General features: G+C 41.3%; 1 protein-coding gene across 7 annotated transcripts in view; it reads right to left on the bottom strand.

Moving 5' to 3' along the window:
- The window catches only part of REPS2 (RALBP1 associated Eps domain containing 2), a 237,098-nt gene extending 214,501 nt beyond the window's left edge, over window positions 1-22,597 (bottom strand). For 2 of the 7 annotated variants that reach the window (XM_058713845.1, XM_058713840.1), the window contains exon 1: window positions 22,197-22,594. In XM_058713845.1, coding sequence (XP_058569828.1) covers window positions 22,197-22,436 — 240 coding nt within the window. In that variant the 5' untranslated portion in view covers window positions 22,437-22,594. Of the gene's footprint in view, window positions 1-22,196 lie in introns of all 7 variants that reach the window. The other 5 variants (XM_058713843.1, XM_058713844.1, XR_009257199.1 and 2 more) reach the window with 4 other exon arrangements.
- Window positions 22,598-27,742: the final 5,145 nt, after the last annotated feature.

The raw sequence follows: 27,742 nt of genomic DNA, 5'->3' as shown, positions 1-27,742 counted from the left end.
GGAAAACTGAACAGCGACATGCAGAAGAATGAACCTGGACCACTTTCTTACACCATACACAAAAATAAACTCAAAATGTTTGAAAGACCTAAATGTAAGACAGGAAGCCATCAAAATCCTCTAGGAGAAAGCAGACAAAAACCTCTTTGATCTTGGCCACAGCAACTTCTTAACTCAACACGTCTCTGGAGGCAAGGGAAACAAAAGCAAAAATGAACTACTGGGACCTCGTCAAAATAAAAAGATTCTGCACAACAAAGGAAACCATCAGCAAAACTAAAAGGCAACTGACGGAATGGGAGAAGATATTGGCAAACAACATATCAGATAAAGGGTTAATATCCAAAATCTATAAAGAATTTATCAAACTCAACACCCAAAAAAAAAATAATCCAGTGAAGAAATGGGCAAAAGACATGAATAGACACTTCTCCAAAGAAGACATCCAGATGGCCAACCGACACATGAAAAAAGGCTCAACATCACTCATCATCAGGGAAATACAAATCAAAACCACAATGAGATACCACCTCATACCTGTCAGAATGGCTAACATTAACAACTCAGGCAACAACAGATGTTGGCAAAGATGCAAAGAAAGAGGATCTCTTTTGCACTGCTGGTGGGAAGGCAAACTGGTGAGCCACTCTAGAAAACAGTATGGATGGGGCGCCTGGGTGGCTCAGTCGGTTAAGTGGCCAACTTCAGCTCAGGTCATGATCTCTCAGTCCATGAGTTCAAGCCCCGCGTCGGGCTCTGTGCTGACAGCTCAGAGCCTGGAGCCTGTTTCAGATTCTGTGTCTCCCTCTCTCTGACCCTCCCCTGTTCATGCTCTGTCTCTCCCTGTCTCAAAAATAAATAAAACATTTAAAAAAAATTTTTTTTAATAAAATAAAAAAGAAAACAGTATGGAGGTTCCTCAAAAAATTAAAAATAGAACTACTGTATGACCCAGCAATTGCATTACTAGGTATTTACCCAAGGGATACAGGTGTGCTGTTTCGAAGGGGCACATGCACCCCAATGTTTATAGCAGCACTATCAACAATAACCAAAGGATGGAAAGAGCGCAAAGATCCATCGATGGATGAATGGATAAAGAAGATGTAGTGTATATATATATATATATACATATATATATGTATGTATATATATATATATGTGTGTGTGTGTGTGTGTGTATATATATAATATATGATGCAGTATTACTAAGCAATCAAAAGGAATGAAATCTTGCCATTTGCAATTACGTGGATGGAACTAGAGGGTATTATGTTAAGCAAAATTAGTCAGAGAAAGACAAATATCATATGACTTCACTCATATGAGGACCTTAAGACATAGAACAGATGAACACAAGGGAAGGGAAGCAAAAATAATGTAAAAACAGGGACGGGGACAAAACATAAAAGACTCTTAAATATAGAGAACAAACAGAGGGTTTCTGGAGGGGTTGTGGGAGGGGGGATGGGCTAAACGGGTAAGGGGCATTAAGGAATCTACTCCTGAAATCATTGTTGCACTATATGCTAACTAACTTGGATGTAAATTTTAAAAAATAATAAAAAAAGATGTATCAACATTATGAACTCCATGATAGAATGCAATGAAAAGGATGAATTATTGTTTTTCTAGCAATCCTGCCAAAAATGCACAACTTTATTCCAATCATAAGAAAACATCAAACAAACCCAAATTAAAAATTATTCTACAAAATAGCTGATCAATACTCTTCAAAAGTGTCATGAAAGATTAAAAAGATTAGACAAGGCTAAGGAGAAATAATTAAACGCAATATAGGATACTGAATAGTGTCCTAGAACAGAAATAGACCAGTGGAAAAATGATGAAATTTCAATAAGGTCTGTAGTGCAGTTAATAATAATGTAACGATGTTAATTTCCTGTTCTTGATCACTGTACTGATTATGTAAGATGTTAACATTTAGGTAGCAAGGTAAGGAATATAAGGGAACTCTTCTATTTTTGCAACTTTCTAAAAGTCATTTTCTGTAAGCTTATCTCTTGAGTGATTGAATGAATATTCCTACTAGATTGAACATACATGTTAAATTCCATTCCTACTCAAAATTCCACTAGAACAATAATACGGGGTTGTTGTTTTTTAAGTCTTAAACCTACAAAAACGAGAGAAAGGGAAAAAACAAAATTACAGTGGCTAGAAAACAGATGGACATATAGTGATAGCAGGAAGTGGAAACAAAGGAGGTCATTTCATACAACAGACTCTGGGAAAGGACCCAACTCCCTCTGAGATGTAAATAAAGCTAGAAGCAGGAAGATAACAGCATTTCAAACCTAAGACACCATTATTTAGGTAGTACTAAGAAAACACAGCCAATTAAGATAGGACACAATAGTATTACCACTTAGTGTTTATCTTAGAGCTCTTTTACACTTAGATTTTCATTTATCACTCACATATACATAGAAAGGTAAATAAGCAAAACTAGTTGTTCAAGGTTTTCCTAAAACTTCATATTCAGAACTGAACTTCTGTCAATCATTTTGACTAAGAGTGGTCATTGTCCATATTTTTCCATAATGCTGTCCTCTGTGCTATCAACGCCATTTGGCGATGGAGCATTTCTTTTAAAAAATACACAAAAAGAAACTGGAACCATTAGTACTCAGCTTTGAATTTTGTAAAGCTAGACTATTTTTGACTACTATTTTCAATTTGCTGCTAAACACTGAGGGAGCATCCAATTACCAACTCTCTCACGACCTCCACCTTCCATCCATTTGGATCCTAAGAGTTAAGAGTGTGTCACTCTGCACTCCAGTATTGTTTCCCTAGCCACTAACACCCAATCTGACAGGTTTTTTTTAACGTTTATTTATTTTTGAGACAGGGAGAGACAGAGTATGAACTGGGGAGGGTCAGAGAGAGGGAGACACAGAATCTGAAACAGGCTCCAGGCTCTGAGCTGTCAGCACAGAGCCCGACGCGGGGCTCGAACTCACGGACCGCGAGATCATGACCTGAGCCGAAGTCGGCCGCTTAACCGACTGAGCCACCCAGGCGCCCCTCAGTCTGACAGCTTTGATGCAATGTAAGAAACCATTAATTGTGATATGTCCTAATTTTAAGTACAGGAGGGGGGAATATGTGCCTCAAAAATAAATAAAACAAATCAAGACAGTGCTGTACTAACACAATGACAGAAATGCAGATCAATGGAATAGAATGAGTAGTCCAAACACAATCCCTTATATTTATGTTCAACTGATTTTGGACAAGGGTTCCAAAACCATTCAATGGGGGGAAAAATGATGTTACAACAACTTTGCAACAAATGCTACAAAGACAACTGGATACCCATATACAAAAGAATGGAGCTGAACCCCTACCTCACACCAAATACAAGAATTAACTCAAAGTGGATCAAAGACCTAAATATAAAAGGTTAACTATAAAACTCTTAGAACATAGGAGTAAATCTTTGTGATCTTAGATTAGGCAATGGTTTCTTAAATATGACCCCAAAAACATAAATGATGAAAGCAAAAAGTAAATAGATTACATCAAAATTAAAAAAAAAAATCTATGCTTCAAAGGACACCATCAAGAAAGTGAAAAGACAACCCACAGAATGAGAGAAAAATTTTGCCAAGTCATTTATGTGATAGGGGACTTGTATAGAAAGAACTACTACAATTCAATATTTTATAAAGCCAAATAACCTAATCTAAAAATGGGCAAAGGATCTAAATAGACATTTCCCTAAAGAATTATAAAGGGCAAATAAGTACATGATAGCATCAACATCATTAGTCACCAGGGGAATACAAATTAAAACCACCATAAGATACCATTTCTTACCCACTAGGATGGCGATAATCGAAAAGACAGACACTAACAAATGTTGGTGAGGATGTGGAGAAATTGGAATTCTCATATATTGCTGATGGGAATGTAGAACGATGAAGCAGCTTTGGAAGAGTCTGATAGTTCCTCAAAGGAACCAAGAGAAATAAAAGCATACATCCACATAAAAACTTGTACACAAATGTTCACAGCAGCATTATTCGTAATAAACAAAACGCAGAAACAACCCATATGTCCACCAACTAATGAATGGATAAATGAAATGTGGTATATACACACAACCAAATATTATTGAGCCATTAAAAGTACTGATACATGCTACAACATGAACACTGAAAACATTATGCTAAAAAAGCTAGTCACAGGGGGCGCCTGGGTGGCTCAGTCAGTTAAGCGGCCGACTTCGGCTCAGGTCATGATTTCACGCTCCGTGAGTTCAAGCCCCGCGTCGGGCTCTGTGCTGACAGCTCAGAGCCTGGAGCCTGTTTCGGATTCTGTGTCTCCCTCTCTCTGACCCTCCCCCGTTCATGCTCTGTCTCTCTCTGTCTCAAAAATAAATGTTAAAAAAAATTTTTAAAAAAAGCTAGTCACAGATGACCACATATTGTACCATTCCATTTATGTGAAATGTTCAGAACAGACAAAACCATACAGATAGAAAGTGGAGTTGTGGTTGCCTAGGGATAGGAGGACTGTAGCTGACTACTACTGGGTACCCTTTCTGGGGTTTCTTTTTGGGGTGATGAAAATATTCTGGAAATTTACAGTGAATACACTAAAAACTGAATTGTATACGTTAAACGGGTAAGTTGTATAGTATGTGAATTATATCTCAATAAAGCCATTAATTTTAAAAGTGAGAAAACAAGAGACAAAAGAGAAAACAAATTTAAAAAAATATAACTGCATGAGTGTTCCAAAGCTGATTATGTTAAGTATATCAAAATCCAACAGGATGTATGTAGAAAATGAAATCTTTATCGTATGTAGTATTTATTAAACTAGTGCAATCAGTTCAGGTGGCTTAGTTAGGATTATTAACGTATCAATGTGTATATGGTGGCTGAAAAGCCCAATAGTAGAAAGCAATATAGTTAAAAGTAAATAGAAATGGGGGGATTATAATTACTGACCTAGCAAAGAAAATACATTAACTAGTAAAGTGATAAAATCCATTACCCTCATTTGGGAAGGGTTAGGAGTATTTGTTACAGTAAAAAACCAATATGGGTATAAAAAGAGCTGAAATCGAACATATGTGAGATATTCTATAGTACATGAAACTCGGCTTGTAAACACTGTAACATTTAGTAGAAAGGAGGAAAATATAATACCCAAAGAGAATTCAAATACATAAATTCAATCTGCTTTTATTACTCAGCGCAATCTCCCATTCTAGATGTAGAATAATATACAGTAGGGGTTGGCAAATTTTGTAAACACTTTAGGTTCTATGGGCTATAAACAGTCTCCGTTACAGCTATTCACCTTGGCCACTCTAGAGCAAAAGCACCCGAATATAATACAGAAACACACAAGTGTGGCTGTGTGCCAATAAAACTTTGTTTATGGAAGCTGAAATTTGAGTTTCAAATAATTTTCACAAGTCATGAAATATTTTTTATTTTTTTTATTTTTTATTTTTTTTATTTATTTTTGGGACAGAGAGAGACAGAGCATGAACGGGGGAGGGGCAGAGAGAGAGGGAGACACAGAATCGGAAACAGGCTCCAGGCTCCGAGCCATCAGCCCAGAGCCCGACGCGGGGCTCGAACTCACGGACCGCGAGATCGTGACCTGGCTGAAGTCGGACGCTTAACCGACTGTGCCACCCAGGCGCCCCGAAATATTTTTTATTTTGTCCAAACCATTTAAAAATGTAAAAACCATTCTTAGCTCATTGGCCGTACCAAAAAACAAAATGAAAAAAAAAAATAGATGACAGGACAGATTTGGCCCACAGACTATTTTGCCATCCCCTGATAGAAGAATGCTTTTCAGTATCAGAAACATTGTACAACAAACTGACAAAAAAGGAGCAACCAAGTCTTACACTGCACAACAATACCTACCAGAAACAAAAAGGCACACTAATAAGTATGCCTCATCTGGAAAATAGTGACAAAAACCATTAAGAATATCTATGGTAATTAAGTTAATTACACACAAAAATTTCTAAGAATATAGTATTGGATGCCCAGAAAGAACTCAAAAACTATTTCCAATATTATTAGCAAAAAGATACTCATGCTGACTCAGAGAGAGAAGACAAAGGCAATGATTCCATTTCTGCAGTAGTACAACACAGATCAGAATTAACAGTGATTACATTTAGGTCTAAAATTCCCTGCCATGGTATTTTCTCAAGAAAATCAAAAATTCTTAAGACTAAATTTTATTTCAGCACCAGGAAGCTGTTATTTACATATAAGACAAGTTTCTAGAAGAGAAGTGAGAACGACAAAATATTTGAGACTTACTGCTCTAAAAAACTACCCAAAGAAGGGGCGCCTGGGTGGCTCAGTCGGCTGAACGTCCAACTTTGGCTCAGGTCATGATCTCACAGTTCAAGAGTTTGAGCCCAACGTCGGGCTCTGTGTTGACAGCTCAGAGACCAGAGCCTGCTATGGATTCTGTCTCCCTCTCTCTCTCTCTGCCCCTCCCCGCTCATGCTCGCTTGCTCTCTCTCTCTCTCTCTCAGAAACAAATAAACATTAAAAAATTTCAAAAAAAAATTACCCAAAGGATTCCTCAAAGGAAAAATTAAGACTAGGGTCAAGATTCCATCCTTGGCTACACGTGTGAGGCCAATGCTAAAGCCAGCACCATGAAATGACCTTTACCAAGGATATGTTCCATCTTAGAACCCACAAAAAAAGTCAGTATTCGATAAACAGCTCAGGGCTCATCTATTGCACCTGACCACTTGCTACTTCTCAGTTTCTAAGTACAAGGCACTTTAGCAGAACCATGTGTTCAGGAACTGGAGAATTCTACTACTTGCCCCCAACCCAATCCTCTGTCACACACCCTGCAGCACCAACAGAAAGAGAAGCCATTTACTGATTACCATGAGAAGTACCTGCAAACACTGTATTTACTTGACCTGCAAAGGAAAGCTTCTAAGTCACAAACAGAGCAGCACTACCTGCCTTTTCCAGATAAAACTGCATTTTGAGACAGAAAAGCAAATCGATACTCATTTTGATTTCACAACGTTAAACAATGGAATGCTGACAAAGCACCCTGCTATACATTCCCCCAACCACCTGTCACCAGCATCACCCTGAAATACAAAGGGCTATTTTTATGTAGTACACCACAGAGATAGATAATATCCCATTGCCATGGCAACAAGTTTTCCAGAAGATATGCTAGCCCATGAAGAATGCAAAAGAGAACAAGGCTATTTCTTTGCACTTGCCTTTACTTTGCATATATGAGGAAGATTCCAAGTTTTTTTTTAAGGCCTTGGTTTGCTCAATAGGGCCTTAGTAAGTCTGAGCAATGTACAAAGAAATCCTGAGTGGACACATATACACACATAGCTAAATCCCTACAGGAATCTTATCCTTCAGGGAAAGAAAAATGCCAAACTAATGCCAGGTCACATCTCCAAATGTTGTAATATACTTTCTACTCCCCTGAATTCATCTCTGGTCCTAGGGCAACCTTTCCCACCATGTGCAGCTACCTCTTAGCAGAATCTCCAAGAGGGTCACTCTGTTTCTGTATTTTTTCCCGGTGCCCTGAACAAGAACAAACACAGCAACCCATGGAAATGTCTCACACTGATCAAAAAGCACACACATGCCCACATCTGATATCCAAATGCAAAGAGACAACCCTACAGTCTTCAAGGCTTCCCTAAAGAAGTGGAAAGCAGCAGCTCAGACGGACCGGTTGCTCCTGTCCAGTCCCTTCTTGTCCCCGCTGGAAGTATGCACAACCAAGCCCAGCTTGGCACAAATGGACTTCCCTCACCTCCCCCACACCAGCCATGCCCCATTCTCCCTAGGATCTAGGGCAGTCATTCCCAGTCCAGCTTGTAGCCCGTGCCGGCTTTTCCTCCATTTATCCCCCAGAGCCACAACCCTTCTTCATCCACCAGACCAGGAGGCTGGTCTCTATAAGCTTCAACACCAAGGCTTCCCTGCCTCTGGCTCCCACTTGGGCACTGTAGCACATCAGACAGCTGGAGACAGAGTTAGTTATTTGTCCCTCAGCCCACCAGCTGCACGCCCCCTCCCGCCCGGGGCCATAGTTCTGGCAATGGTTGCATTCTTCTGGACTACTGTTCCTTTAGAGGAACCACACCTTTCACAGCTCCAGCAACAACATTCCATTCCTTGGCCCCTTCTGATCTAGAGACAGCCATGGTTCCTGCTGCTGCCAACCTCTCCATGCCTCCACGTTCCTATATTCAGTAAAACCCTCTGAGCATCCCATTTCCTTCAGGGCCCTGAACAATACATAGCCTTACCCCAATTTCTGTTGGCTTCCTTGGCTCCGAAGTTTAATCGGACTTGACCCTAGACTGTGCCATGCTCTGCTTTACAATACTGAAGCTCCTTAGAAGTCCAAATCCCCTATTCACATCCATACACTCACCCCTTTAAACAAGAATTCCAACATTTACACAGAATTGCTGTGAAAGCCATAGCCTCTCCATCGAGACATCATCAGGAAACCTCCCTTCTTTAATGTTTCTTTAGAGAGAACGTGCATGCACATGGGGGAGGAACAGAGAGAAAGGGAGAGAGAAAATCCTAAGCAGGCTCCTCACTGTCAGCACAGAGCCCGACTCGATTTCTCAAACCATGAGATCATGACCTGAGCTGAAATCAAGAGTCGGACGCTTAAGCGACTGAGCCACCCAGGCCCCCCTCCCTTTCTTTTTTAATTTGTCTCTTCAATAAAGACTGAATTTCAACACAAATAATTATGAAAAGTATTAGCAGAAGTCACTTATCTTTGTGATCATGGGCAAGTTACTGAATCTCTGCGCCTCTATTTTGTTTTCTTCAAACTGGAGGCTGATAATACCTATCTTGTGGCTTGCTTGTGAGAAACAAGATGAGCATTCTACACGTTATAGAACAAGGTGAATTACATGGTAATCAGTAAATAAATGGTAGTGCCTACTATAATTATTATCACATATCTACAACCAGAGTAAATTTTGCCCCAAGGGACATTTGTCACTATCTGGGAACATGTTTGGTTGTAACAACTAGGGGAAGGGCAGATACTGGCATCTACTGGGTAGAGACCAAGGATGTTGCTGGACATTCTATAATGCACAGGACAGCCCCCACAGCAAAGAATAATCTGGCCCAAAGTGTCAACAGTGCCAAAGTGGAGAAACCTTGATATAGAACAAAGAATAAAGAATCTAAAACATCCACATGTTAAATTTCATGCATTTTGCTTCCAGTGTCATCTCTCAGTAATAGGACTCTGAATTTACCAGAGTGCATAGCAAGGAAAAGAATTAAAACATTTTAAGACAATTTTACAGGAATCCTAAAAAAAAAAAAAACAAAAAAAAGCAAGCACACCAAACATCTGCAGGGGCAAAAACCTGTTCATGTACAACATCATCTATTTTTCATAAGGCTGACCCTGAACTAAGGGATAAAAAAAGAAATTTTTGCATTACAGGGCAAACATTACACATTTAAGAAAGGCTGCTTTAAAAAAAAAATTCTTAATTGCTGGCATTTATGGGATTTTCTTCAATTAGTCAGGAAATTAACACAGGTGAAACATTTAATTACCCCCCGGAGGCTGAACAAAGTTATTTTTCTGTAAACCAAGAGCAAAGTGTTACAAATGAATTAAGTCAAAGCAAATGTTTACTACTAACCTAATATTAACAGCTTCTCCTGGTCCCGAATTAAATTATGAGGAAAGCTGAGTTTCTCCAGTCTGTTAAAATCACTTTTCCTCTCAGGTTCATGTTCTAGCCAGTCTCTGAAGTAGAGATAATAGTGGTAAATAACACAGACCCAAAAGCCAGCTGCCATGTGCTTCACAGGGGCTCCCTGGAATGAAGTGGAGTTGAGTGGGCCAGATAGAAAGGTCAGGAGCAGAGAGAGGGGAGCAGGGACTGCAGGGTGAGGTCCTAGAGGAAGCAGCTGAGCATTCATTCTCTCTGGGCTTCCTTCCCCCTGGCAGGGCTGCCTGGAGGGGGAGGGACCACCGCAGCCTTATGGAATCTCATTCCAGACCCAAACTTGCCAGCAGTGCTGCTGCCATTCTGACTCTGGAAACAACGAACTATGAAGAACTGAAATTCCTAGTGCAGACACCTCGCAACTCTTCTGAGCAAGGCTTCTTAATCGTTTTTTATGCCCCTACCCTTGGGTGGTCTGCATGGACCTCTTCTCAGAATGTTTTTAAATGCATAAAGTTAAACACTTAAAATAGATAGGATATAAAAGAAATATCCCGAAATTTAGCTATCAAAATATTAAAAAGCAAGCTTGTGGTAGTAATGCATGGGTTTAAATATGCATTACTACCTGTGATAACTGTAGTATGATAAAAAAAAAAAAAAAAGCCTATTTCTACAGGTGATGAAATCACAGGTACGACTACAACTGTGGTTTGTTGCCTGCACACACAATAGAAGGAAATGCCTGGTTTCAGTTAGGGGTTGGTACAAATAAAAATGTATACCTTTCCACATCTAAATCCACAGACCCCTGAAATGGGCCCAGGCCTGCTTTCGTGTATTCCAGGCAGGAGTGGGCATGCAGGGCGTTCATATGTGCTTTTCGGCTTTTTTTCCTGCCTCCTACTAGTTTAGAGGAAAAACAAATTGCCTAAAGACTAAAACTGACAATACATGACAAGGTAATATATTTGCCAGTTCTACTTGGCATAAGAAAATGAATTATGCATGTTTTTTAAAAAGATAAAGAAATTTTAAATGACTGGTTGGGCAAAAACATCCATATTTTCAGGCCCCCAAAAGCTGAACAGAGTAATTTTCTGCTTCAGAAAACTCTGGAAGGCAAGTGAGGTACAAAATTCCTAAGGTGACACATACCCCCAATAATTCTCACTTCCTGGTATCTATGCTTTTGAATTATCCTCTCCCCTTCAGTGTAGACAAAACCTGTGACTTGCTTCTAAACAAGAAACAAAAGTTGTCCACCAAAAGGCGATGAGGGATCACACTCCTCTAAGCCAACTGGAGAAAGAGGCTCTCCTTAAAGAAGCCAACAGCCATATTATGAATTGCCTGTGGAAAGAGTCATGTGGCAGGGAACTGCAGGCAGCCTCTGGTAGTTGAAAGCTTCAGTCCTAAAATCACAAGGAACTGAATTCTACTAACAACTACATGAGCTTGGAAGATGTCCCCGAGCTCCACAAAGGAATGCCACCCAGTCAATGCCTTCATTTCAGCATGTGAAATCCTGAGCTGAGGACCCAATTAAGCCATGTCAGGACTCCTGACCAAAAGAAACAATGAGATAATAAATATGTGTTGTTTTAAGGTGCAATTTAAATTTATGCAAAGTCATTATAGAGCAATAGATAATTAATGCAGTAACCAATAGAGAGGATGACCAACCATCCCAATTTGGCTGCGACAGTCCAGCTTTGAAAACAGAGTCCCATGCCCCAGGAAACCCCTCAGTCCTGAGCAACCCAAGCTGGTTAGTTGCTGCTACGATCTGAATGTGTGTCCCCCACAAAATACATATATTGAAATCCTAATGCCCAATGTGATGGTATTAGGAGGTAGGGCCTTTGGGAGGTGCTTAGCTCATAAGGGTAGAGCCCTCATGAATGGGATTTAATGACTTATCAAAGAGGCTCCAGAGAGATCCCTACCCCTTTCCACCATGCGAGGACACTGCAAGAAGGTGCCAGCCATGAACCAGGAAAGGGACCCCTCACCAGAAAGCAAACATGCTGGCACCTTGATCTTGGACTACCAGCCTCCAGAACTTTGGGCAACAAATTTCTGTGGTTTATAAACCACCCAATCCGTAGTATTTGTTTTGTTTTTTGCTTTTTTAAGATAAAGTCATATTTATTATAATAGTGTATGACATATTGCAATCATATATGTTAGATGTTATTTCCCTCCTAGCAGTTTTGTTAAATAGCAGGCAGAGAAAACAAAACTGATCAACTGGTAACAGAGCTTTAAGTGAACAAGGTCTTGGATCATGCTATGTAAGCAATTCCATCTTCAGTTACAGATTTTTCATAGTTCTATAGTTTGTGTGATACTTGTTATAGCAGCCTAAATGGACTTAGTTGTCCACCAAAAGACCATGTACTCAAGAAAAGAATGATGTAGGGGCCCCTGGGGGGCTCAGTTGGTTAAGCGTCCAACTTCAGCTCAGGTCATGATCAGTTCATGAGTTAGAGCCCTGGATTGGGCTCTCTGCTGTCAGCACAGAGCCTGCTTCAGATTTTCCGCCCCCACCCCCTCTCTGCCCCTTCCCAGCTAGTGCTCTCTCTCTCTCTCTCAAAAATAAACAAACATTTAAAAAAAACTTAAAATCAAATCTTGAAAAAAAAAAAGGAAAAAAAGAACAGAATGATATAAATATAAAACCCTAGATACTTGCCTTTGCGAAACAATGAGAAATTTTGAAAAATATCTGGAAAGGAGCCAAACCCTCTTTAAAAAGTTACTGACAATTAACGGAACAACTCAACATTTCCTGACAACCAATTTTCTATACCCTTAAAGTAGGACAGTCCCCAGTTATGCATGTGAAACTAGGCCAATATTCAAATCCATCTTACATTATTTTTTAAGTAATCTCTAACCCAACTCGAGGCTTGAACTCACAACCTCACCATCAAGAATCTCACGCTCCACCAACAGAACCAGCCCAGGCACCCCCATCTTGTATTTCTAGTCTTCACTTTGCTGCCTTTTCAATCTCCCTGTTGGTTTGTCCAATTATTCTAAATCAGTCTCAAACATGTTCTCTGCCACTAGCTCGATTGTATGGAACCATCATTCAGTCTTGCCATTTGACCAAAGACCACATATACCTTTTCTGCCCATATTAAACCTCTCCATGTTCCCTTCACCTGACCACTCCCAGGTTCCTACTTTAAAGATAAACACTATGAGGGGTACCTGGGTGGCTCAGTTGGCTGAACGTCCGTCCAACTCTTGATTTCAGCTCAGGTCATGATCTCACAGTTTATGAGTTCAAGCCCCCGAGTCAGGCTCTGTGCAGACAGCACAGAGCCTGCTTGGGATTCTCTCTCTCTCTCTCTCTCTCTCTCTCTCTCTCTCTGCCCCTCCCCCACTCATGCGCGCGCATGCGCACGCGCGCGCACACACACACACACACACACACACACACTCAAAATAAACAAACGCTTTTTAAAAATAAAATAAAAAATGAGGCACCTGGGTGCCTAGATGGCTCAGTCAGTTGGGTGGCCAACTCAGCTCGGATCGTGATCTCACCGTTCATGAGTTCGAGGCCCACGTCTGGCCCTGTGCTGACAGCTCACACCCTGGAGCCCGTTTCAGATTCTGTGTCTCCCTCTCTCTTGGTCCCTCCCCTGCTCGCTTGTGTTCTCTCTCTCTCAAAAATAAACATTAAAAACAATGGAGCCTGGGTGGCTCAGTCGGTTAAGCGTCTGACTTTGGCTCAGGTCATGATCTCACAGTCTGTGAGTTCAAGCCCCTCATTGGGCTCTGTGCAGACAGCTCAGAGCCTGAATCCTGCTTCAGATTCTGTGTCTCCCTCTCTCTCTGCCCCTCCCCTGCTCATGCTCTGTCTCTCTCTGTCTCAAAAATAAATAAAAACAGGGGCGCCTGGGTGGCGCAGTCGGTTAAGCGTCCGACTTCAGCCAGGTCACGATCTCGCGGTCCGTGAGTTCGAGCCCCACGTCAGGCTCTGGGCTGATGGCTCGGAGCCTGGAGCCTGTTTCCGATTCTGTGTCTCCCTCTCTCTCTGCCCCTCCCCCGTTCATGCTGTCTCTCTCTGTCCCAAAAATAAAATAAAAAATGTTGAAAAAAAAATTTAAAAAAAAAAATAAATAAATAAAAACATTTTAAAAAATTTTTTTAAAAAGAATATCAGTGTGTATTTCACTGCCTATAAAGAAGCTTTTGATATTTGTATGCATTTAGTACAGTCCCCAAGTCATGTGCCATTCTATAGAAATTAAAATGCCACCTATTTTCCTTAGGCATAAAGGCCTCTACAGCACCATAATGATGAGTCATTGTAAGAATAAGTAATGAAGATTTTTAAAAAGGACACATAAACGAACTAGAGCTATATGTGTCCACAAAGATGAATCCCAAAAACCTAACAATGAGAGGAAAAGCGAGTTGCAGAAGGTTACAGAGTACGATGCTCCTAATTTTAAGTTGAAAAGCCATACAAAACAATATATTGTTTTAGTGACATACATACACACACACACTATACACACACACGATATATACACATATAATAAAAGTATTAACATTTTTTTCAATTCATGCACACCAAATTCAGGACAACAGTAACCTCTGGGGCTGGGAGGGAGGAGAACGGGACCTGAGAAGGAGGTCACAGGAAACCTTCACACTAAGTGAACTATTTTACTGATTTGTTAGGTAATCCTCTAAATTTTGCACTCTTCAAGTATTTTTTTAGAAAAGAGTCAACAAGCAACTATAATGCAAATGTCCCTCTTTTAACGAAACAATGGTTTGGCTCTGGAACTTCCTATATCTGTTGGCATTCTTTCTTTTTTACAAAAAAAGAATTACTATCTCAAACAGCATACATTCTTAGTTACTGTTTTAGTGTTCTGGCCTCTATCCCCTTCCAGTGTATGTTACAAAGGGATATGATATAAAGATGCAAAAATAGAAAACTGCTTTATTAGCATTTTTAAAAAATAGTTCTAGCAAATAGTCTAACAATGGGGAAAAGTTCACAAGAATTTGTCTTTTACCCTACAGTTTTCTTTAATGATTAAACAGTTGCTTCAATGAATTACAAGACAACCTTTAAATACGACTTCTTCCCAAAGCTGAGTCCATGCCCAGGAATTTTTTAAAAATCCCCTACTTCTAACAGCTTTGTTTTACTTGTTTACTTCAATCAAAGCTGCTTAAATAATCAGACATTATTTATTGGCTTTTTTTCCAATGCAATGATTTCCCCTGGTATTACAGAATCAGCAGTGTTTTATGTCTAAGAGTTAACTATCAAGTCAGAGAAAGATAAATACCATATAATCTCATTTACATGTGGAATCTAAAACCAAGCAAACAAGCCTGAATTCATAAATACAGAAGATGGGGGGAGGGGGTGGTGAAAGTGATCAAAAGGTACAAACTTCCAGTTATAAAACAAGTCATGGGGATGTAATGTACAAAATGGTGACTATAAATAATATGATATTGTATATTTGAAAGTTGCTAAGAGAGCATGTCATAAAAATTCTGATCACACACAAAAAAAATTTATAACTATGTGTGGTGACAGATCTAGATTTACTGTGGTGATCATTTCACAAAATATAAAAATATCGAATCATATTGTATACCTGAAACCTGCATTTTTATATAATAGATATTTAATATATAATGTTACATGTTCATTATATCCCAATTTAAAAAATAGATTATTTCAAAACAAAAGAGTTAACTATCATTAAAATGAAAACAAATTATGACTACTTCAAATATGCACAGCATTCCCCGAGACTAACACATTATACTAACAGAAAGATATAAGCCTATATAGGGGTGCCTGGGTGGCTCAGTCAGTTGAGTGTCTGACTTCCAGCCCAGGTCATGATCTCACGGTTCATGGGTTCAAGCCCCTCATTAGGCTCTGTGTTGACAGCTCAGAGCCTGGACCCTGCTTTGGGTTCTGTGTCTCCCTCTCTGCCCCTCCCCTGCTCATACTCTGTCTCTGTCTCTCTCCCTCTCAAAAATACAGTAAACATTTAAAAATTGTTATAAATAAGTCTGTATAGTTTATTGAAGTCTATATATAGTTTATATAAGTTTATGTAAGTCTATATAGTTTATATAAGTCTATATAGTTTAAATTCATCAAATACAATACTTGCTAGTTAAGGTAGATATTTTATTCCTAGAGGTTATATTTCCTTTTTTCTTTTTTTTTTTTTTGAAAGAGAGAACATGTGCGAGTGGAGGAGAGGGGCAGAAGAACAGGGGGAGAGAGAATCACAAGCAGGCTCCATGCCCAGTGCAGAGTCCAATGCACAGAGCCCAAGGCAGGGCTTGATCTCAGGACCCCAAGATCACAACCTGAGCTGAAATCAAGAGATGGACACTTAACTGACTAAACCACCCGGATGCCCCTCTTTTTTTTTTTTTTTAGGTCAACTCTACACCCAATGTGGGGCTTGAACTCATCACCCCTAGATCAAGTCACATGCTCTACCAACTGAGCCAGCCAAGTGCCCCTCTAAAGGTTATATTTTAAGATGTCTCATAATCAAATAAACTGAAGAATAAAAAACATTTACGTTGGAATGTAAATTCCATGAAGACAGGGATTTGTGTTTGATTCATTGCTGTAACCTCAGAACCAAGAACTGTGAAGTTATGTGCAATCGATACTCAAATACATGTCAAACCTAAACCTGATTCCCACCACACTACCCTATACCTTCTAGTAAAATGCTGGCCTTTGAATACCAATAAAATACTTCCCAAGTGAGAAACCAATCACTCCAACATTTGTAGTTCTTTGTCTTAAAAACTGTTACTCAGATAGCCATATTTTTTTTTCTAATTTTAAAGGGTTTTGTTCTAACATTTTTCAACTAGTACTGGAATCTGGCTTCTAAAATAAATCAGCACATGAATACAAATACTCTAAGGGTACCTGGGTGGCTCAGTCAGTTAAGCGTCCGACTTCATCTCAGGTCATGATCTCGCCATTTGTGAGTTGGAGCCCTGCATTGGGCTCTGTGCTGACAGCTCAGGGCCTGGAGCCTGCTTCGGATTCTGTGTATCTCTCTCTGCCCCTCCCCCACTCATGCTCTGTCTTTGTCTCTCCTTCAAAAATAAATAAACATTTTTTTAAAAATTTAATAATACTCTAAAAGTAAAGACCAAAAGGCCTTTTTTTAAAATAGGCTACTATAATGCATTAAAATATAATTCAAGATGGCAAATAAGCATATGACATGATGCTCAACATCAGGTCATTAGGGAATTGCAAATTAAAACAACAATGAGATATCACGGCATTCCTACGGTCAAAATCAAAACCATTGATATCATTAAATGCTGGTGAGAATGTGGAGAAACATGAACTCTCATTCATTGCTGGGAGGAATTGCAAAATGGTACAGCCATTTCAGAAGATGGTTTGGCAGGTTCCCAAAAAACTAAAGATACTCTTACTGTATGATCCAGCAATCACACTCCTTGGTAATTACCCAAAGGAATTCAAAACTTGAAGTCCACACAAAAACCTGCACACAGATATTTATACCAAGTTGATCCATAACTGCCAAAACTTGAAAGCAACTAAGACATCTTCCAGTTGATGAATGGATAAACTGTGGTACATCCAGACAATGGAGTATTTATTCAGTACTAAAAAGAAATGAGCCATCAGGCTATGAAAAGACATGGAGGAATCTTAAATGCATATTATTAATGAAAGAGGCCAATCTGAAAAAATTACATACTGTGTTTTTCCAACTATATGACATTCTGAAAAATGTAAAACTATGGAGACAGTAAAAGTACCAGTGGCTGCCTGGGGTTGGGCATAAAAGGAAGGGATGACTAGGCAGAGCAAAGAGGATTTTTAGGGCAGTGAAACTATTCTGTACACACTCATGTCATTATACATTTGTACAAACCCATACTATGTTCAACACCACAAGTGAACCATAATGTAAACTATGGACTCTAGTTGATTATTGATATGTCAATGTAGGCTCACCAATGGTAACAAATGTACTACTCTGGAGGGGAGTATTCCTAATGGGGGAGGCAGTATGTGTGTGTGGCCAGGGTGTATATGGAAACACTATGTACCTTTCCCTCAATTTTGCTATGAAACTAAAACCGTTCTAAAAAATTAAGTCTTAATAAATATACATTTTTGGTAATTTTTTTATGTTTATTTATTTTTGAGAGATAGAGAATGCAAGTGGGGTAGGAGCAGAGAGAGAGGAAGACAGAGAATCCAAAGCAGGTCCCCATACTGCCAGCACAAAATCCAACATGGGGCTCGAACCTGCAAACCGTGAGATCATGACCTGAGCTGAAGTCAGATGCTCAACCGACTGAGTCACCCAGGCACCCCAATAAATATATATATATATATATATATATATTTTTTTTTTTTAACACAGAATGTACAACACCCAGAGCGAACCTTAATGCAAACGATGGACTTTGGGCAATAATGGTATCTCAATGTCGATTGTAACAAACATACCAACCTGGTGAGGGATGTTGATAATGGGGGAGGCTGTGCACGTGTGCTAGAAGGTGATATATGGGAATTCTCTGTGCCTTCCCCACAATTTTGCTGTGAACCTAAAACTGCTCTGAAAAAAATTAATTTATATATATATATATATATATATATATTTCAACAGAAAAAAAAATCCCTAAGATAACTCACTTCCATGACAAGTAACAGGTATAGTTTACTTTTACTTTACAAAATTAAGTATTTAAAAAAATTTTAACACTTATTTTTGAGACACAGAGAGAGACAGAGTGTGAGCAGGGGAGGGGCAAAGAGAGGGGGAGACACAGAATAGGAAACAGGCTCCAGGCTCTGAGCTATCAGCACAGAGCCCAACGTGGGGCTCGAACTCACGGACCGTGAGATCGTGACCTGAGCTGAAGGTGGACAATTAACCGACTAAGCCACCCAGGCGCCCAGTAAAAAATTAAGTATTTCTGAAAAACACTTACTCCGGGTAAGACTTACGCCCTGCCTGAAACATTATGGCAATTTTTTTAAGTTTATTTATTTTGAGAGAAAGAAGGAAAAAAAAAAAACACTAGGCAGGGAGGGGCACAGAGAGGGAGAGACAGACTCCCAAGCAGGCTTCGAGCCATCAGTGCAGAAACTGACATGGGGCTTGAACTCAGGAACCCATGAGATCATGACCTGAGATGAAATCAAGAGTCAGATGCTTAACCGCTTATCCAACTGAGCTACCCAGGCGCCCTTCATTATGGTAATCTTAATTGTATGCTTATTAAAAAAATAATAATCTGGCTGTTACCATAGAAACTACCAGGGATGGTATCGCCATGATTTGAGCAGTTATACCTGTTGGTCCACTTAATTCTGAACTTACAAGTTCCTGTTTAAGGGAAAGGCTAAAAACGTCCACATTTGTTTTAAAGAATGGCTAATACACTCATGGGGAAATGCAAATTGAGTTAAATGGAGCACACACGAGCACACACACACATCAAGATATGACATGACATGCCATGCCACACCCCACCCCACCCCACCAAAATGGTTGGTAAAAATTAGGTGGCTACTGGCTGCTAGCTTTGTTTGAATCTCTCTGATTACATTTCCCTGTCCAGGATGCCTTTGATGTTAATTTTCACCTGTATGAAGAATACTGGATAATTGCAATTGTTAGGTTAATGGGGAAGATGTATTTTGTTTTTGCTGAGCTGAATAAGAGAGCTTAAAGCTCTGAGAAATTTACTGCAAGAAAACTTCTAGGCCTCTCCCCCTTTGCCAATATCTGAAACAGTCTTCTGCAAGCAGAAGACATCAAGAATATAACCTCATGGGGCACCTGGGTGGCTCAGTCAGATAAATATCTGACTTCAGCTCGGGTCATCATCTCACGGTTCGAGGGTCCAAGCCCCACATCGGGCTCTGTGCTGACACTTCAGAGCCTGGAGACTGCTTGGGATTCTGCGCCTCCCTCCCTCTCTCTCTCTGTCCCTCACCCGTTGGCATTCATTAGATCTCTCTCTCAAGAATAAATAAACATTAAAAAATTTTTTTAAAAAAGGAATATAACCTCGTTCATGCAAATGCACTGTGCCTTGGGTTCTTTCTAAATCATATATACCTCAAGGGAACATGGATTCTAACACCAGGAAAGCCTCCTCCCCAATTCCTTAGGAGTGGTAAACCAACTCATTCACATTTAACATGCCCACCTTCTTTTACCACATTCCATGTATTACTGACTACAAAATAAGCCTTAACAGATGCCCAGCTGTCATTTATTTGCTGTATGGACTCAATCACTTATTCCTTTCTCAGTTAAGAAGTTGTAACAGCATTTAATATATTTATATGCTTGGGAATATTCTGAGGGCCACAAGTAATGGCCATGGTTTGTGTTTTAATACACTTTTTGTCTACCTAGTTCAGCTCAACCATGGAATGGTAACTGCAAAACTTTCTGCATATCAAGGACTTTTTTTTAAGGTTTTTTGGGTTGTTTTTTTTTTTTTGAGACAGAGAGAGGGAGAGAGAGAATCCAAAGCAGACTCCATGCTGTCAGTCCGGAGCCTGACACGAGGCTCGAACTCACAGTAAGATCATGACCTGAGCCAAAACCAAGGGTCCAATACTCAACCAACTGAACCACCCAGGTGCCCCTAATCAAGAACTTCTTTAAGGCATAAACAGCCATGCTAAGTTCTATGAATACTAATTACATTTTCAGAAATCCCCTCTAAAAGGTCAAAGATTACAGAATGGCTAAAGTTATGCTCACAAACATATAGGCATATGTATGCTCCAGTAGTATAAAGCACAAAACAAACCTTACAAACACAGTGATATTGCAAGTGAACCATAAAACCCTCACTAATCCTGTGGAACTAGATTCTAAAATACCACTCCCCACTCTAAATATTCAATCGATGTTAACTTTCATACTAACTACTGCTTTTAAGAAAAGCTTCGTTTCCATGCACCCTAATGTTTATAGCAGCATTCTTTACAACAGCCAAGATATGGAAGCAGCCCAAGTGTCCCTCAATTGATGAATGGATAAAGAAGATGTGAGATACAGATATAACGTACTGTCATAAAAAGGAATGAAATCTTTCCATTTGAGAGTATAATGCTAAGTGAAATAAGTGAAAGAAAAATACCATATGATTTCACTCATATGTGGAATTTAAGAAACAAAACAAATGAGCAAAGGGGAAAAGGAGAGAGAAATCAAGAAACAGACTCTAAATTATAGAAAACAAACAGAGGGGAGGGGGTTGGGGGATGGGGTGAAATAGGTGATGGGGATTAAGGAGTGCACTTGTCCTGATGAGCACAGGGTGATGTATGGAAGTGTTGAATTACTATATTGTACACATGAAACTAATTTAACGCTGTATGTTAACTACTGGAATTAAAAACTTTAAAAAAATAATTTTAAAAAGCTTCAATTCACGTTTGAGGCTTCATATTAAGAATCTTACTGTGAAAACCTGGTGACATCAAAAGATAATGCTTACCAAGTAGTCCTTCTCCAAGCAAAGCACAAAATAAAGCATCTGCTGTGGACTATCCCCTCCTCCTTTTCCAGGTATAGAGCAGTCAAAAGGAGATAGCTATGATACACATTACTTTCCAGTTCTATTTCAAGTCCAAGTAGTAAGATGGGAAACTACAGCTGTCCCCCATGGTGGACATCTGGGGTCCATCTCTAGCCCTAAACAGTAAGCTTGGCTTTGCCTTGACAAACGTCCTCTTGCAGCCCTTTGTCCCTGCTCTGCAACTTATTAAGGCTTTCCAGTTTAATACCAAAATTCAGAAATACGTTAGTAAGCAAATACATATAGATGGGTATACGTTTACATGTATAGAGGGCGAACAACATTCAGTTCTGGGCCCCCTGCTCTACATACATACATACATACATACATACATACATACATACACACATACATACACACACACACACACACACACACACACACACTTCAAGTTCAAATCCCAGCAAGGCACCCCGGGCGCCTACCCCTTTCCACTCACCCAGCAGAGGGAAAAGCAGGAGCAGCGAGCAGAGGTTAAACCAAACACCAGCCAAAACAAACACCACTTCCAGAACAAGGCAAACTTTGGGTCTGGGCGGCTGCAGAGCCCCAGCAATGGCCGGGGGAGGGGAAGGAGTGTCAGTCTGTCTCAGGAGAAGAAGACGGGGAGCGCACCCAGCACTCCTGAGCTGAGGAGGAGGCTGGTGTGTTCCCCGGGGGACAAGGGCGTCGCCACCATCCCCGACTTCGACCTGGCCGAGGCGTCCAGGTCCCTGGGCAGCCCCATCGCCCCACCCCGCCCCCTTGTCCCCACAGAAATGGTCCCCACAGACCGTCAGTGGCAAGATGAGCGGGGACTTACCTGGTGCAACGTCTCGGCGGGCAGCTGTGACGCCCGGAATAGGTCGGCCACAGGGCCCGCGGCTGCGGTGGCCGCGCTGGGGACAGCTCTGGCGGTCTCAGGGGGCCCGGACCCGGGGCCCCCGCCTGCGGCGCCGGCGGCGGCGCAACGCGCGAAAAGCTCGGAGTAGCACTGCTGCTCGCCCTCGCTCAGCAGCAGAGGCGGCCCAGAGCCGCAGCCCCCGCCCGCCGCCGCCTCCATGGGGCCTGGAAGGGAGTCCGGAGGAGCACCGTCACCGGCTAAGCAACCGCCGCCTTCGCCTCAGTCTCCGCCGCCTCGGTCTCGGTCTCGGCCTTGGCCGCCGCCGCCGCCGCCACCGCCACCGCCCCCACGCCCCGCAGCTGCCGCGCCGCCGTTTCCTCCCGGCGCGCGCCGGCCCCGCCCCCGGACTTGAATGTTGTGCCTCCGCCGCGCGGCACATGGAGACAGGCGCGGGACGGACCAATCGCAGCCTGGGATCGCACCCCGGCCCCGCCCCCGCCGTCCGCCCCGCCCCGCGCCCCGCCAGGTAACTAACTCCGCGGGCCGCCCTCCTCGCAGCCGGTCACCTGCCCCGCCCGCACTCCCCAGGCCGGGAGGGCGGGGGCCAGTCCCAGGCGCGCCCACCCAGCCTGGGAGAGGTGCCTTTGGCTCTCCGCCCCGGCTGGGAAGGGAGGCATCTAGACCCACCTGGAGTATGGCGCTTTTCAGGGGGCGGAGAAAACTGTGATTTCACCCTAGAATGCTGGAGCAGGTGCGGCGCCCTTCGCAGAAAAGGGAGAAGGCATTAGAAATTAAGATTCCCTTTTTTTCATAGCAGCGGTGCTTGAGTCCTGAAAAGCTGGAGGACAGAGATCTCCATCCGAACTGGATCCCAGTGACTCCCCATGGTGTTCACGGTGATGAGGTTAGGCCACTTTCTCAGGCATGGCTCAAACCTGGAGTTGAGTCTTAAAAAGGAATAGCATCAGTTAGTATTAAATACTAGAGCAATAAGAGTAAAAAGGGTCTTGGGAAGAATTGTATATATGTATATATATGTATATATATATATACACACAAATGTATATATAATATACATATACATAATATGCATATACTATATGCATATATATATATATATATATATATATATATATATATATATATAAAGCCGCACTGGGAAACACTAACCCAAAGAAAAAAAAATGAGTCCAGGGTTAAGCACTAATAAAAAATATATTTTAGAATTTACTAAAGAGGTATATGAAACTTTCACCCCAAATAATTTTAATTAAAAACAAAAAACGATCTCAAGAGGGGCGCCTGAGTGACTCCGTCAGTTAAGCCTCTGACTTCCACTCAGGTAATGATCTCACGGGTCCGAGTTCAAGCCGCATTGGGCTCTCTGCTGTCAGCGCAGAGCCCGCTTTGGATCCTCTGTCCCCCACTCTTCTCTCTGCCCCTCCCCTGCTGATTTTCTCTCTCTCTCTCTCTTTCTCTCTCCCTCTCAAAATAAATAAACTTTAAAAAATACCGATCTCAAGAAATAGTACTCATGATAACAAATATACTTTGATATTTTGGTCAACTAAAACAAGGAGAAAGGACAGGAAGATGGGAAAAAATCAGCAGATGGCAAAGGGGGGAGAATACATAAGAAAAATTATGGGGGGCACCTGGCTGGCTTAGTTGGTAGAACATAGAACTTTTGTTGATCTTGGTGTCGTGAGTCCAAGCCCCACGTTGGGAGTAGAGCTTACTTAAATAAATGGGTTTTTTAAATGAGAAGAAAAATTATATCAATTCATAAGTGATTGCCAAAGTAAGATTTTCCTTTTGGAATCTAAAGAAATGAAATAGAGAAGAGGATCCACTCCAAAAGGAGGAAGTTCTTATCTCTTCACTAAGATTTCCTTATACCACATTTTGCTTTAGACCTGCCAGGAGATAATTAAGAGAGCAGCAAACTTGTGGACAAGGGTATAGAAAGGGTAGGTAAGTAAGGAGCAGCAAAAACTAATAATTTACATGGGGAATTTCCATTTCAAAATCTCACCACCACTGTATTTTCCACAACCGTAATGTGAGGTATAATGATACCTGACATTCATATAGTGCAAAGCTACATTATCTCCTTTAAGCCTCACGGTAACTCTCTGAGGTAGGTTGGGAAAACATTTTCACCTTCATTTTGCAGATGAGAAAATGGATACAGAGATGGTGTGATTTACCACTGAATACTAGATTCGGAGCTGCTCGTCATTACTCAACTCAGCTGAATAAATTTGACAGATATTCATCAGCACCACAGATCCTGCAGAAATGCCTGGAAAGTCTTACATCTGTGCCTATCCATCAAACAACACTTACTGGTAGAACAGGAAGTATTAACTGTATCCCTGCTGGAGTATAGTGAGTGATTAAAAAAAAAAAAATACAACATGTGTTCCTTTCAAGGAGTCTGCTGCTTCCCTGGAAAAGAGAAAACTAACACAACAAATAAAAACAATAAAAGACAATATATAATTAAGTGCTAAATCGTGTACCCCGGGCTAAGTGCCGTGAGACTTTAAAGAGAGAAAATCGAGGAGCCAGAGCCCAGCCAAGGAAGATTTGATGAAGAGGGCGCCCAGAGGGATGTTGACGAATCGGTGGGACTGGGGAAGGTGAAAGGACGGACCAAGAGGGAGGCTCGCAGGAGAGGAAGGAGCCCCAGAGGATTGGCGCCCGGAAAGAGACTGGTGTTTGGGCCCACGGCTGGGTCGGCCAGCGGGGGGCAGCCGCTCTGGGGCTCCGGGATGCCCGCGGAAAGCTGCTCCACAGAGGACCAGAGGCACAGCCAGAAGTGACCCGTCCAGTAAACCCAGGACGCGGGAGGGGGGGAAATGGCATTTTTTAAATGTTTTAATATCTAAGGAATGCCAAGTACTGTACTTTATATCTGCAACAGATTTTTGAATAAAAGAAATAGTTATCAAACTTCAGAGTAAACACAGATAAGAAACACTCATATCCCTTAAAGGCTGACTGTAAACAAGGACGTTTTAGAAGAGAATTTCTTTACAGTTTGTTCAGTTCTAAACTTACTTGTTTGGGGTCCATCCTGGCTAGAAAAGCCAGAGTGATAATATCGTTGACCCTTAAAAAAGGCAGGTGCTAGGGGTGCCCACCCCTGCGCTGTTGAAAATCCACGTATAACTTTTGACTCTCCAGAAACTTAACTAATAGCCTACCGTGGACCAGAAGCCTGACCGAGAGCAAACACAGTTGATAAACATATATTTCCTATACGTATATGTATTGTATATTTGTATACATGTATATGTATATCTCACATATGTATATGAATTACATATCATATTCTTACAATAACCTAGAGAAAAGAAAGTGTTATTAAGAAAATGATGAGAATACATTTACAATACTGTGCTGTATTTATGGGGGAAAAAATCCACATACAAGTGGACCCTTGCAGTTCAAACCTGTGTTGTTCAAGGGTCAACTCTATATTCAGGAATAGCCAAGAGATAGTCTTTAAGTTTTGGTTTTTTCCTTTTAAATCCAGCATCGGTGCCGTGCATGCAGATGGCAACTGAACAAACTCAGAACGAGGTACTAGTTACCTGTAGGGAAGAGGTTTTGTGTGTGTGTTTTTAAGTAGGCTCCAGCCCAACCTGGGGCTTGAACCCAGGACCCTGAGATGGTGAGTCACAGGATTTACTGACTGAGCCAGCCAGGTACCACTGTAGGAAAGAGTTTTCTAAAGCAGGGGTTGGAAAACTAGGACCAGTTACTTGGTTTTGGATGTCTCACAAGCTAAGAATGGGTTGTACTTTTTTTTTTTTATCTTAAGTAAACTCTATGCTATACATGGGGCTCGAACCCACGACCCCATGATCAAGAGTTGCTTGCTCTGGGCGCCTGGGTGGCTCAATCAGTTAAACGTCTGACTTTGGCTCAGGTCATGATCTCACGGTCTGTGAGTTCAAGCCCCGAGTCGGGCTCTGTGCTGACAGCTAGAAGCCTGAGGACTGCTTCGGATTCTGTGTCTCCCTCTCTCTCTCTGCCCCTCCCCAACTCATGTGCTGTCTCTCAAAAATAAATAAACATTAAAAAAATTACAAAAAAAAAAAAAAGAGTTGCCTGCTCTACCGACTGAGCCAGCCAGGAACCCCATGTTGTACATTTTTTAATGGTTGAAAAATAGTGCTTTCTGTATACTGAATATTTCAGGACATGTGAAAATTATATGAAGTTCGCATTTCGGTATTCATAAGCGAAGTTTTACTGGAACACAGCCAGGCCCATTCATTTACGTGTTGTCTATGGCTGTTTTCAAACTAAAATGGCAGAGTTGAGTCATTGCCTAAGGTCTCCAGACCTTTACAGGAAAAAATTGCTGATTCCTGTTTTAAAATATGGAAATGTAATATTTTCTTTTCTTTTCCTTTGTTTTTTGATTTTTGAGACCTGATATTTTCTTATACCTACGGCCAATTTACAGGTTACCTGGGCAGGGGAGATATATAGACTTCTAATTGGCTTCTCTGAACTTCAGAATTTTCATGAGTGATACTGAGCTTCTTGAGATTGTATTTCAAAGATTGTGAGCTTTAAAAATTGCTTAGTGAGGGAATGACCAATGTAAACACTAAATAATCACTTGGATTTTTTCCCCCCGCTGGAAGTGAAGAAAGGTCTTTGACAGTGTGAGAGGGAATCCTATTCCCCTGGCCGCATTTTTTCATGAGAAAGTTTCCTCTCTACTCCCCAGGAGGGAGTATGATGAAGTAACCTTGGCACTTTTCCCAGCTCCTCTCATTTACTCTTCTCTAAGGAAGAAGTGATGGAAGGGAGAAGAAATTGATCATTCCTGATTTGTAACAATGTCTCTCTCTGTTCCTCTCTGTCTTTATCTCCCTCTATCTCTCTGTTTCTCTCCCCCCCCCTTTCAACCTCTCTCCCCTCCACCAACACCCTTGAATTCTGTGGCCCTCAGAGAGGACTCCACTCTACCCCTGATTTCACATGGCCCCTATTTTGGGGCCACTCTCTTTTCCCACCTGCAGGATCTGATGGGCTTAAGACAGCAGTGTCCTTGTGGCTTCCCAGGTATAGGTCTGTTTTGTAGACTCTCTCAAAGGTGGAGAAGGATGGAGACAGGGCAAGTAAGAAGCCTGATTGTCACCACAAAACAGTCTGAATTTCCAATCCAATTCCAGCAACAGTAAAGCTGATGTGGGCCACATGGACCTCACCCAATTCATTCTACACTCCTAGAAAAAGAGAGCAGTTGGGGGTACTCAGCCCCCTGTATGCTTTGCCATCTACTAATGACAATGAAATCTTGCAAGTTATTGTCTCCCACAAACCAGTTTTGAACATTGATGAAATTATATCCTATATCCACCCTTATGTGTATGTGGCGGGGGGCAGGGGGGTTGAAATGTACCCTCTTCCTTCCTATACCAACTCGATCCTCTGAAGAAAAGCTTGACAAATTGAGAAGGTGGATGTTCTCAAGCAACAAACAGCCTGTTCTTAGT

The sequence above is a fragment of the Neofelis nebulosa genome, chromosome X, assembly GCF_028018385.1.
Source record: "Neofelis nebulosa isolate mNeoNeb1 chromosome X, mNeoNeb1.pri, whole genome shotgun sequence".
In the NCBI taxonomy this organism is placed as follows: Eukaryota; Metazoa; Chordata; class Mammalia; order Carnivora; family Felidae; genus Neofelis; species Neofelis nebulosa.
Note: the sequence above shows the minus strand (reverse complement) of the source record. Positions and strands in the feature narration are given on the sequence as shown.